Below are 12,829 nucleotides of genomic sequence, written 5' to 3'. Positions count from 1 at the left end.
TAAATTTCTTACATTTAAAATCTATATACACACACATTCATAAGGTTGTTTTTTTTGTTTGTTTTTTAAACCTATTGTCTTACAAATGTTACAAACTAAAGTTTTTCTTTCTAAATTTTTCTTGCATTGGCATAAGGTGCAAAGCTGCTCTCTGGATACAAATTTATCCAATGCAGAAAGTGCAGCAAAACGGTGTGTCATCAAAGGACAACAAAAATGAATAACTGAAGAAAAAAAACATATTTTGCAAACGTTACAGGAGGGTATGTACAAACTACTAAGGCACCTGGTGGTTGAAAGCCCATTTGGATGGAGTACTTACTATTTGAACTTGTCTTCTCACATTCATTAATTTAGCGTTAAGAGAAAATCCAGCTAAAGTGTGCAAATTTGCACACGTCAACATCTGTCCACTTGCAAAAAACAAAAGTGACTGAGCATGAAGGGTTGGAAAAACACTTCAAAAGGGAATATCATTGCAAGACTGTATGGGGTCAGTGGAAACAATGACCTGCATTTTCAGCCCTGTTTTCATGCTTTGTACCAGCATTTTAACACTAGTACAACACACTAAACTAATGACAAAAAGTATGAGGGCCTTACATCAAGCTTATTAATTTGTCACCCAGTTGCAATAAAAAACAAAAACATAAATACACATATATAAACAGTAACAATAGAACCCCAGATGTAACAAACACTGATATAGATACACAAGGTAAACAAAAAGCAGACAAAAATAATTTGAGGGAAAAAAAAGTAAATGGATGTCTCACTAATAAGGTGAAGACGCTTAAATTGCAGAGATAACATTTTAGCTACATACAAGTACTGCACATATACAGTAATATAACAATGCAATTTGGCGATGTACACAGAGTTGCATTTTAAAGCCTGCATATACAGCATCTTAATATTTGCGCTTTTAATGCACATAATGTAGCAGGATCTTAGATTGTAATGATTTCACAATGTAAATAGAGGGTAATATCCTTACAGCGCTACATATACCGCTTCTGCAGATAAGTGAAATAAAACTTTACACCAGAAAGTAGAAGTAACATACAGAGAAAAATAATAAAATCACTGTTCTGCGCTACGGTTTCCCAAAACAAAACTAGTAGAGTGTATTTTATAAGCATAAAGAACAAAAAATAATACTTACATCAACTGATCGATTGATGTTCAAGTCTGGTCAAATGATTCTGAAGTTTTTCTGATGACAGTCAAATCATGTGGAAAGAAAATAATAACAATAGTATAATACTGTAAGACTCGACGAGGTATACTCCTACATAAAATAGTAGGATACATGAATAAAATGGATTATTCTCCAATTCTAATGCTTTATAGCCGTAAAGTCAATACAGTTAGATAAATATTTCACCATGAATAGTAGATAAATTCCAGGTAATTAATTGATGTATAGTGTGGGATCCCCCACAAGTCAATCTACTTACACCGTAGATTCTTTAAAACCGTCCAGATCCAGACTACAGCGATTGTCCAGCTTGCAAGTTCTCTGCAGCTAAACATCAGGACGTAACTGATCTTCTGATTAGAACTATCTGTGTACGGATTACCTGTCGGAACGGCTTATATGTGATATACTGACTACCACTTATTCCGCGGTAGGAACACCTATGTTTTTATTCAATAAATGTTTTTACTATTACCTAAAGGATATACCTCTCTGTTTTTTACATCTACCGAGAGGTCTTGAAGAATCAGAGAGGAGTGGAAAGCTTATGACCACCTAGAAGTGCCAATTTTAAAGAATCTACGGTGTAAGTAGATTGACTTGTGGGGGATCCCACACTATACATCAATTAATTACCTGGAATTTATCTACTATTCATGGTGGAATATTTATCTAACTGTATTGACTTTACGGCTATAAAGCATTAGAATTGGAGAATAATCCATTTTATTCATGTATCCTACTATTTTATGTAGGAGTATACCTCGTCGAGTCTTACAGTATTATACTATTGTTATTATTTTCTTTCCACATGATTTGACTGTCATCAGAAAAACTTCAGACTCATTTGACCAGACTTGAACATCAATCGATCAGTTGATGTAAGTATTATTTTTTGTTCTTTATGCTTATAAAATACACTCTACTAGTTTTGTTTTGGGAAACCGTAGCGCAGAACAGTGATTTTATTATTTTTCTCTGAATGATTTCACAATAATACCAAGATGACATTACACTCTTTTCTACATCAAACTGTACTTTTGTTTTAAATTTGATCTTCCTACATATTAGGATTCTAGACTAAATTATATTCACAGACAATGATTAACACATTTTGAAAGGTTTGTTGCTTCCCAGTAGCCAGCCAAATTCTGAAAATGATGGATTTGGTACATAAATCATGATATTTTGGTACAGCGAATATGGTAGGTATACTTACAAAACCGCACTTTAATAGGCCACACCATAATGGAGCTCAGAGACAAAGCACCTACTAAAGCCACAGCTCCAGTTATAGTCACCATCACCCAGTGGTAGAAGGGAATACAGGCTGGACAGCAGAGCTGAGTGCTGAGGAGGTAGAAGAAAAAGCAACATACATACTGTTACATAAGTCATTGTGGATACCTCTTTTTAAGTATTAAGGGTGGGGTAACACAGGAGTTTTTCAACTCAACTATCTTCCGGAAATATATATATATTTGTCAATGCAATTTGTCGCTGTGTCTGTAAAACATTTGCTTTTAAGGGGGGTATTCAATTAGGTCCAGAGATCACAGTTACCTCTTCGGCTGCGCAGTACATAAGGTAACATGGTACTGCAACAATATGGATTTCCCATCACAACCCTATAGGGGGGGACGAAGGGAAATTCGCTTTATTGCAGTAACACGTTGTACCATCACCAGCCATTCCGGAGTGTAACTGCGATCTCCACACCTAATTGAATATGCCCCTTAGACCATTTAAAATTATAATCCATCAAAATGAACTCTTACTTTGTTAAGCTATTAATTTAGAGAATACTTACTGACAAGGATGCAAAGACTGAATAGTCACAACTGCCAGTCCATTGGCCACTTTATCAGTAAAGCTCATTGCTCCATACACAAATGCTGCGCTGTGCTGTAAAGTAAAACAAAATAGGTCAAAAATACTGTCAGCAATGTAAAATGGAAGATATATTTCCCTTTCCACAAAAACAAGTTGTCAATAATAGGTCATACTTTCAAGAGTCAAAAACATGGACATGAAATAATGCTTTTTTCAATTGACAAAGCCAATGAAATGGCAAGTATACTAATTTCCTGTTATAGAAATAATCATTCCAAATAAGATTGCAAAATCCCAACTCTGTTCAGATAAGCTTGGATTATTAACAAGAGTAAAAATTCATATAGGCATTTTCAGTTCATCACCAATAATAAAAATGAGAAGTGATGAGTCTTAGAGATGTGGTAGCAGCATGTTGGCTTAGTGATTAGCACTTCTGCCTCACAGTACTGGGGTCATGAGTTTGATTCCCGACCATGGCCTTATTTGTGTGGAGTTTGTATGTTCTCCCTGTGTTTGCGTGGGTTTCCTCCGGGTGCTCCGGTTTCCTCCCTCACTCCAAAAACATCTGGTAAGTGAATTGGCTGCTATTAAATTGCGTTTAGTCTCTCTCGTCTGTGTGTGTGTGTGTGTGTGTGTGTGTGGTTATTTCAGTAACTGCCATTACATTCTGAAAACGTATAGTACGTTTATAAAAGTCAAATAGATGCTACTTACATACATTTTGAAATGCATTTTTAGGTATCAGAATGTGACATGTATAAATGTTACACTGTTTTTGCTACCATCCTAGTTCTACTAGTTCTCACTGGTACACCATGACATGGCGTTTCCCCTGGAGCCAAGGGGTCTTGCTCCACAAATTGCACCGCTATCACTGGCCCACGCCAAAACCACAGGGGTTGAATGTTTGGGTCAAGAACTGCTGATTGGTCCTGTTATTGCACACAATGTTCAGAATGAAAACTTTTTGTAAAATACGAAAGGGTCTAAGCTTCAAAATATCACACAGCACTGAAATGTCTGTGAACTGTGCTAAAAACAGCTTACGCAAAATGACACTGAGTCAGACGGTAAAGGTGGTACTGCCCAAATGAGTTTTTGGTTTTAAGTAGTCTGCATCTCACTCTAATGGGCACAGTATGTATTGCACAGGTAGTGCAAACTAAATATTCAGACATACATACCAAGTGTGGTCCAATAAGATCTGCAGTCATGGATAGGGAAGTAACCAAGATCGTGGCAGACCCAGATCCCAAAATTACAGCAGCTCCATAGACAGACATTCCAAGATTTGGCTCCAGTGCTACCCAGGCAGAGAAAGCAGCAATGGCTAAGAGACCTATGAAATAGGTTATCTGGAGAGAGGGGTAAATAGTATATTACTTTTATGCAGGATATAATATTCTAAATGATATACAAACAATATATACACACACATATATATTCAAAATCAGTTAATTGACTAATCTACTTTCTCATAACATCCTTTGTAATGTAAAGTGAACTCACATTGCGCCCCATCCATTTGTTGATTGGTTTCATGAGGAATGAAGAAAAAAATCCACTCACATACATAACCAGTGGAATTGTGGCAATATAATTCTGTAAAACAAAGATGAAGTGTGACGAAGTTAATTAAATGTCTCTAGATTGCTCCTAAAGGTTTTAATGGGAAACTGCAACAACCCATCTCCCCCTGGGTGCTTCTGGTCCAGAGATCAGAAAAGGGGTGCATACTTCACACGGTCTGCTGTGAAAACCAGCTCTTTTATACCCGCCTCCTCTTCCGAACTAGGCTACCCCTTTCTATTCATTGTCTGTTAGTCACCAAACAAAAAACCCATAATATGTATCTATATAAAGTATAGGTGCATTTCTGTATTAAGGGACCCATTTACTTTAAGTAAGAGGGTACCATACTTTCAAAAAGATCAATTTGTCTGCCCAACTGTAATGTAACAAATAAAAGACAAACGTGAAACATTTTCCTTCTATTGTTTCACCTCTTGGAATCCAGGCTTGGGTTAGAAAGATAATTGATACCTCATTTAATGCAGTAAGTTAGAAGGAGATTGTAGAAAGGTGCGCCAATAATAAAACATAAAAATTACACAAATTATTATTTAATATTGTACTTTATTTTCCTCAGTATGGTCCTTTCCAATTTTGTTACCTTTTTTAGATGTCCACTCAGATCTCGGTCACCAAGTACCCGGACTCCTTTTCAGTTATATATATATATGTAAGTATAAGATATCCTCCTCTTTAATATTTTCTCAAAGAGTGATTATTTACCACCTGTGTGCCTATACTGGATCATGGACATTATTTAGGCGGAGAAATCCATCGGAAGGGGGATTATTTTTCCACCTATCAGCCACCACATCACACAAGTTTTATTGGCATACCTCTTTAATTAAAGAGAACAAGCTATTTATACATTCCGATTGGGAGAGTATCATCTTTGCAATCCGCACAACTATACATCAACTGGCTTGTGGATTACATTTGGGCTGAACTTATTTATAAATATAGGGGCCGTTTTCTCCCCAACAGCCAAACTTGTACTATTTTCTATATAAAGATCAAGGTGAACCATGGATTTGAATTTGGGCTCTGCTCATACTGAGAAAGGAGGCGGGCTCTCCCTATCAGCAGCAGCAGGGATTTTATAGAGAGCTGTCCTATCTGTTTTATATACCATATAGTTGGATCGTTTTTGTTGTTAAATTGTTTAATTTGCTATCTACTTATGATATCAAATAACTGATTAACATCTTCATATATTATATAAAGATTGAAGTCTTCAGTCATTGCTGTTTAAGATTTCTTTTTTTCTCTAGCACTAGTTGGGATATTGGCAAGGTACTGTTTCTTTCCAGCTGCGACATATTTAGGACTTTAGAATTGCTATTAAAGGGCTCAGCGCCACATTTCTACAATTTTTTTTTGTTTTAACCACTTTGACAAGAGCCAAAATGCGATGGCTAAACGACTATGTCAGAGCATCTCCAAAATTGCAGGTCTTGTGGGGTGTTCCCGGTATGCAGTGGTTAATATGTACCAAAACTGGTCCAAGGAAGGACAACTGATGGGACACAGAAGGCTCGCTGATGCGCGTGGGGGAGCGAAGTCTTGCCCGACCAATCCTACAGAATACTTAATGTAGTACAACTTGGTGAAAAAGTTAATACTGGCTATAATAGAGCAGTGTCAGAACACCCAGTGCATCACAGCTTGCTGCATATGTGGCTGGGTAGCCGTTGACCAGTCCGAGTGCTCTTCTAACCCTTGTCCACCGCTGAAAGTGCCTACAATGGGCACATGTACACCAGAACTGGACCATGGAGCAATGGAAGGAGGTGGCCTGATGAATCATGTTTTCTTTTACATCACATTGGACAGCCGGGTGCGTGTGGGGAATAGATGGCACCAGTATTCACTATGGGAAGAAGGCAATCAAGCAGAGGCAGTGTGATGCTCTAGGCAATGTTCTGCTGGGAAACCTTGGGTCCTGGCATTCATGTGAATGTTACTTTGACAAGTACCAAATAGCTAAACATTCTTTCACACCAAGTACGCCCCTTCATGACAATGGTATTTGCAGATGGCAGTGGCCTCTTTCAGCAGGATAATGTGCCCTGTCACACTGCAAATATCGCATAGGAATATTTTGAAGAGCAAAACAAAGAGTTCATGGTGTTGACTTGGCCTCCAAATTCCCCAGATCTCAATCCGATCGATAATCTGTGGGATGTGCTGGAAAAACAAGTGAGAACATGGAGACCCCACCTCGCATATTACAGAACTTAAAGGATCTGCTGCAAACATCTTGGTGCCAAATATGACAGGAACCTTCAATGCTCTTGTAGGAGTACATGCCTCGATGGGTCACAGCTGTTTTGGTGGCACAAAGGGGACTTGCACAATATTAGGCAGATGATTTTAATGTTGTGATTATAGGCGCTTTCATTTTTGGTACACAACACCACTATGTTTGCTGTACTCATATCTATCTATCCATCTGCTTTCCATATCCCACTCATTTTCTTCCTTAGAAAAGTGAAAATAAGAACAAGATAAAAAAAAAAAGTGTCCTTCAAATTGTGACCTTGCCCGGTTGCCGTACTTCCTTGGTATACGTAGCGTTTGCTACTTTTCACAACCACTCCCAGCTAGTCTTCTAGTTTGCCCGCTTTAAATTGTTTGTTAATTATTCCTATAATATACCACTGGTCCTGTTATTAATGTAGGACCTGGGGAAGAGTAAACCTATAAATTTCACCTGGTGTGAGGTGATGGGATTTTCCTTGGAAAAGCTATAAAAATCATAAACTTGAGTACTCTCTGACACGCACACACACGCTCACAAAAGTATTCAGACAATTAACCATTACACCAACAGGGACTGTAATGACACCGTATTCAAATACATATACTTTAATATGGAGTTACTCCCTCTTTTGCAGTGATAACTTCCACTCTTCTTGGGAGGCTTTCCACAAGATGTTGGGAGTGTTTCTGTGGAAATGTGTGTCCATTCATTCTGTAGGGCATTTATGAGGTCAGCCACTGATGTTGGACGAGAAGGTCTAGCTCGCAATCTCCACTCCAGTTCATCCCAAAGGTGTTCGATGGGGTTGAGGTCAGGGCTTTGTGTGGGCCAGTCAAATTCTCTCACATCAAACCATGTCTTTATAGTCCTTGCTTTGTGCACTGGGTCATAATCATGTTGTAATAGAAAAGGGCCTTTCCCAAACTGTTGCCACAAAGCACAGCATTGTCCAAAATTACTTGGTATGCTGAAACACTAAAATTGTCCTTCACTGGTGATAAGGAGGCTAGCCCAAACCTTGAAAAATAACCCCATACGTTATCCCTCCTCCACCAAACTTCACAGTTCTCGCCCATCTGACTGCCAAACAGAGAAGCGTGATTCGTCACTCCACAGAACATGTTTCCACTGCTCCACAGTCCAGTGTCTGTGTGCTTTACACCATTCCATCCAACGCTTGGCATTGGTCTTTGTGATATGAGACTTGCATGCAGATGTTCAGCCATGGAAACCCATTCGATCAAGCTTCCGACGCAAAATTTTTGTGCTTACATTAATGTCAGTGGAAGTTTGGAACTCTTCAGCTAAGAAATCAGCAGAGCATTGGCGACTTTTACACACCATGCGCCTTAGCAGTCGTTGACCCCACTCTGTAATTTTACGTGGTCTTCCGCTTTGTGGCAGAGTTTTTGTTGTTCCTAAACGCTTCCACTTTCTAATAATATCACTTACAGTTGACCGTGAATTATTCAGCAGGGTTGAAATTTTACAAACCATCTTATTGCAAAGGTGGCATCCTATCACAGTACCACGCTTGAAGCCACTGAGCTCTTCAGAACAACTCATTTGTATAACAAAAGTTTGCAAATGAAGACGGCATAGCTAGGTGCTTGATTTTATACACCTCAGGCAATGGGTCCGATTGAAACACCTCCATTCAATAATTAACAGGTGTGGCCAAATACTTTTGTCCATATAGTATGTGTGTGTATGGGGAGGAGGCATAAATAGCTATCTTGTGTTGTGTGGGAGACTGGTGCCAACAAGTAGCCAGTGACCAGTTAGGGACCTAATTGTTAAGTGCTTCAGAAAACCTGTGTGAGGAGCCATCTGTTTACACGCTTTTCACAAGTGGTGTCATCATGGGATGTGCAAAAGACAGCTAGATCATTGCTCTTCCCCAGCCAACAAATTCAGGGTGGCGAGTTATGCAAAACCTCCTGACTACATTGATTGTTTGCTGCATGCAAAAGGTGTTGCAAGCTCTGAACACAAAGGCAAATGCATAAAGTTTTTTTTTTTATTGCAAGTATTGGAAAAAAAAAAGCCCTGCTTATTTCAAATGTTTAGAAATGGGGGGGTTTTCCCTTGCGCTCAAGTATACCAATGAGTATCAGCAGAGTGTGGTGAATAAGTGTGGCTGCGGAGGGTGGATGCTATGAAATGGGAGCTAATTTAGAAGATGGGAAAGGACAGAATGAGGCAGGGGTGGCAAGGTGAAATAGCAACATGTGTCAAAACATGTTGAATTATGTAACAAAGGGGAATGGCAGAAATGGGAAACCCCCCCCCCCCCCATCTCTATCTATTTAATAGGAGTCCGGTTTACTCCTTTTCCCTACATGCTGGTATATCCCAGTTGCCCCAGTGCACACACCCCCATCCTGTTTCATATTTCAAATGTTTGTTTGCAAATGTGTAAAACTGTTTATTACAAAATCTTTGCTGCAAATGGGTGGAGTTTATAAGTGATGCAAACCTTAACCACAAAGCAGGTGTATGAAATTGATTGATGGTTGTTTGTTGTGAACTACAAGTGAAATACAGCCTTTCCCACAAACAAGTCTGTTTAATTTATGCTTAGGGAAACAAAGCTTCGTTTTCCTTCACACCAAAATAGGAATAGGGAGGAACTCTCGAGGGCTCTGGTGAATGTGACCACTAGGCAGCAGGAACACCAGGGACATTACTAGCTGTAGCTGCTAAACAACAAACACAGCAGGCCCAAATGCTACAGGTTGCAGAGACCCAGATAGAGAATACCAAGCTCTTGCGTAAAGAGCTAGCACAAGTGAGACAGTTGCATGATGTGTCTGAGGTGCTTGTCTTGCAGAAAATGACCACCTCAGATGATGTGGAGGCATATCTCTTAGCCTTTGAGAAGGTCGCAACGAGACTAAAATGGACACCAGGAACCTTGACAGAGAAGCTGGCGCCATGTTTGAGTGGTGAAGCTCAGCGTGCTTATGTTGATTTATCTGATAAACAGGCTGCTTTCTATCAGGAAGTTGAAATCTTGGCCCAGATAGGTGCGACTGGAGCAGGGAGAACTCAACGCTACCATGACTGGCGTTATCTCCCAGAAAAATCGGTTCACTCACAGATGGCTGATCTCTCTAAAGTGACAAAGAGTTGATTGCAGCCAAATACCAATACACTAGGCTGCATGGTGGAGATACTGGTAATTGACCATTGTGTCCATGGGCTGGAGAGGAGCTTACAGAGATGAGTGTTACAAGTGGATCCACAATCTTATGAGGAACTTGCTATGGTGATAGACCGTTATTCGGCCCTGCAACACATGTCTAAGGCTCCAGAAGGAAATCCAAAACTGTTGTCCAAGTCAAAGGTGTTGCCTCAGCGTTTTTAATATGGCAGACCTGGGCATTTCCGTGCTGAATGTCCAAAGCAACAGGAACCAGTGAATTGTTCTTTTACTCAGCTAGGACCAGCCTTTCCTAGTTGTTGCACCATGTCCCCCTCCACAGGGAAACCGGTACTGTTTCAGGTGACCCTGGTAGACTGGTAGTAAGCTGTCAGGTCGGCAGATGGTGTACTTTTCTTTTTTTTTTGCTAAAGGGAATATGTTGTATAGAGCGGGGGTTGTTCAGGAGAAAACGTTTGAACAACTGTTAATACCGCAGGTACACGTACCTTTAGTGTAGGAAGCCGCACACACACATCTTTGTGGGGGTCACTTGGGAGAGGATAAGACTAGGGAAAGGATTCTAGTATGATTTTACTGGCCAGAAATACATATGGCAGTAAAAATGTATTGCTTAGCCTACCCAGTATGTCAAAGAACCTCCCCAAAACCTGTATAAGGCCCCATTAATTCCTATTCCAGTCGTTCAAGTACCCTTTGAACGAATAGGAATGGACCTGGTAGGTGCCATAGAGAAATCGGCTCGTGGACACCAGTATGTCTTGGTGATTCTGGACTATGCCACACAGAAGCTATTCCCCTACGTAACATCAAGTCAAGTAGTATAGCAAAGTAGCCACTTCTACTTTATATAAAGTTAGGGATCCCAAAAGAAATTCTAACAGACCTGGGTATCCCTTTTATGTCGAAATTGATGAAAGAGTGGAGTCCGTTACTTGGCGTAAAAGCTCTCCACACCTCAGTCTATCACCCACAAACGGATGGGCTAGTGGAGAGCTTTAACCATACTCTAAAACAAATGATTAGGAAGGCGGTGGCACAAAAGAAGAAGGATTGGGATATGCTACTCCCTTTTCTGATGTTCACCGTACGGGAAGTTCCACAAGCATCAACGGGGTTTAGTCCATTTTAACTTTTCCATGGACGACAACCAAGGGGCATCTTAGACCTCCTTAAGGAAGGTTGGGAACAACAAAAACCCAAAGAGCCAAATGTGGTTCAGTTTGTTGCCCAACTGTATAAATGGTTGAAACAAATAGGACCTTTAGTGAAAGAACACTTACAGGATGCCCAAGAGCGTCAAATAAGGCATTATGACACTCAGGCAGTAGTTCATTCCTTCTGCACAGGCGACAAGGTTTTGGTTCTTGTTCCCACCCAGGAAAGCAAGATCTTTGCACACTGGCAGGGACCTTATGAAGTCATAGAGGCAGTTGGCCCGGTAAACTATAGAGTTAGGTAGAAGACGAGAGGAACAGATTTACCATGTCGATTTACTAAAACCTTGGCATAAGGATAATCTTAGACCTTCGTTGCTAGTGGCTCGAAACAGGGATGTCTTTTCTCCTGTCCCTGGGCGTACTGCTTTGATAGAGCACGATATAGTCATGCCCTCAGGGGTAGGAGTTATACAACGGCCAAACCGTATACCCGAGGCCAGACGAGCCGCGGTAAAGAAGGAGGTGGAAAACATGCTTCAACTGGGCGTTTGTGGAGGAATCCACCAGCGAGTGGAATAGTCCGATAGTATTGGTCCTGAAGCCCAATGGGACGATGCGTTTTTGCAACAACTTTAGACAGTTAAATAAGGTCTCACAATTTGACACGTATCCCATGCCACGAATAGATGAATTGGTAAAGAATTTAGCGGGAGTATGTATTTGCCCACATTAGACCTCACTAAGGGTTATTAGCAAATAACCCTAACAGCCTCTGCCAAGCCAACAACTGCGTTTTCTACGCCTGAAGGCTTATTTCAGTACAGTCTTGCCTTTTGGGCTGCATGGGTCACCTGCCACATTCCAGAGGGCTATGGATAAACCTGTTGAAACCCCACAGAGCATATGCCACTGCGTATTTGGATGACATAGTTATCTATACTCGCCATTGGGAGTCACATCTTCCCAAAGTGGAAGCTGGGTTGGAGTTTTTGAGGGCACATGGCCTTACGGCCAATCCCGAAAAATGTGCATTAGCCATGCCAAAGGTAAAATACCTGGGATATATAGTTGGATGTGGAAAGGTCAAACCCCAGATCTACAAGGTAGAGTCCGTAAAGAATTGGCCCAAGCCAAAGAGAAAAAACCAGTTGAGGACATTTCTGGGCCTGGTAGGATACTACCGAAGAGTAATAGAGAACTTTGCTACTCGGGCAACACCACTGACAGAGCTTCTCAAGAAAGCCTGTCCAGACAAGCTAAGCTGGTCTGAGGCTGCAGAAGCTGCCTGGGAGGACCTAAGGGTGGCTTTGTGTACAGCACCGGTGCTACAAGCACCCGATTTCACTAGAAAATTTGCGATTGTTGAACATGAGTGCCTCGCCATCAAATGGGCTGTGGAAGCCCTCCGATACTACCTTTTGGGTAGGGAGATCACGTTGGTAACAGACCATGCTCCATTAAAATGGATGCAGATAAATAAGAAGGTCAATGCCAGAGGGACCCGGTGGTTCAGTATAGCGCATAGGCCAGGAGCTTTGCATAAAAATGCAGGTGCTCTCTCCCGTAAACATGCACTCCCTTGCAGTATCTGCTTCACTGGGGTTGATGAAGCCAAAGAGATGGGTGTATGA

General features: G+C 40.7%; 1 protein-coding gene across 3 annotated transcripts in view; it reads right to left on the bottom strand.

The window, feature by feature from the left end:
- Positions 1–12,829, bottom strand: part of MFSD12 (major facilitator superfamily domain containing 12) — a 65,453-nt gene that overhangs the window by 32,209 nt on the left and 20,415 nt on the right. For 2 of the 3 annotated variants that reach the window (XR_012690818.1, XM_075204738.1), the window contains exons 6-9: positions 4,547–4,639; positions 4,222–4,392; positions 3,012–3,106; positions 2,421–2,551 (exon numbers count right to left, since the gene is read on the bottom strand). Coding sequence is in view for 2 of the 3 variants with exons in the window: in XM_075204738.1 (XP_075060839.1) it covers positions 2,421–2,551; positions 3,012–3,106; positions 4,222–4,392; positions 4,547–4,639 (490 nt within the window). In the remaining variant the exon portion in view is untranslated. The remainder of the gene's footprint in view (positions 1–2,420; positions 2,552–3,011; positions 3,107–4,221; positions 4,393–4,546; positions 4,640–12,829) is intronic. The other variant, XM_075204739.1, reaches the window with a different exon arrangement.

This window comes from Mixophyes fleayi, chromosome 1 (assembly GCF_038048845.1).
Source record: "Mixophyes fleayi isolate aMixFle1 chromosome 1, aMixFle1.hap1, whole genome shotgun sequence".
In the NCBI taxonomy this organism is placed as follows: Eukaryota; Metazoa; Chordata; class Amphibia; order Anura; family Limnodynastidae; genus Mixophyes; species Mixophyes fleayi.
This window is presented reverse-complemented; position numbering and strand designations above follow the sequence as displayed.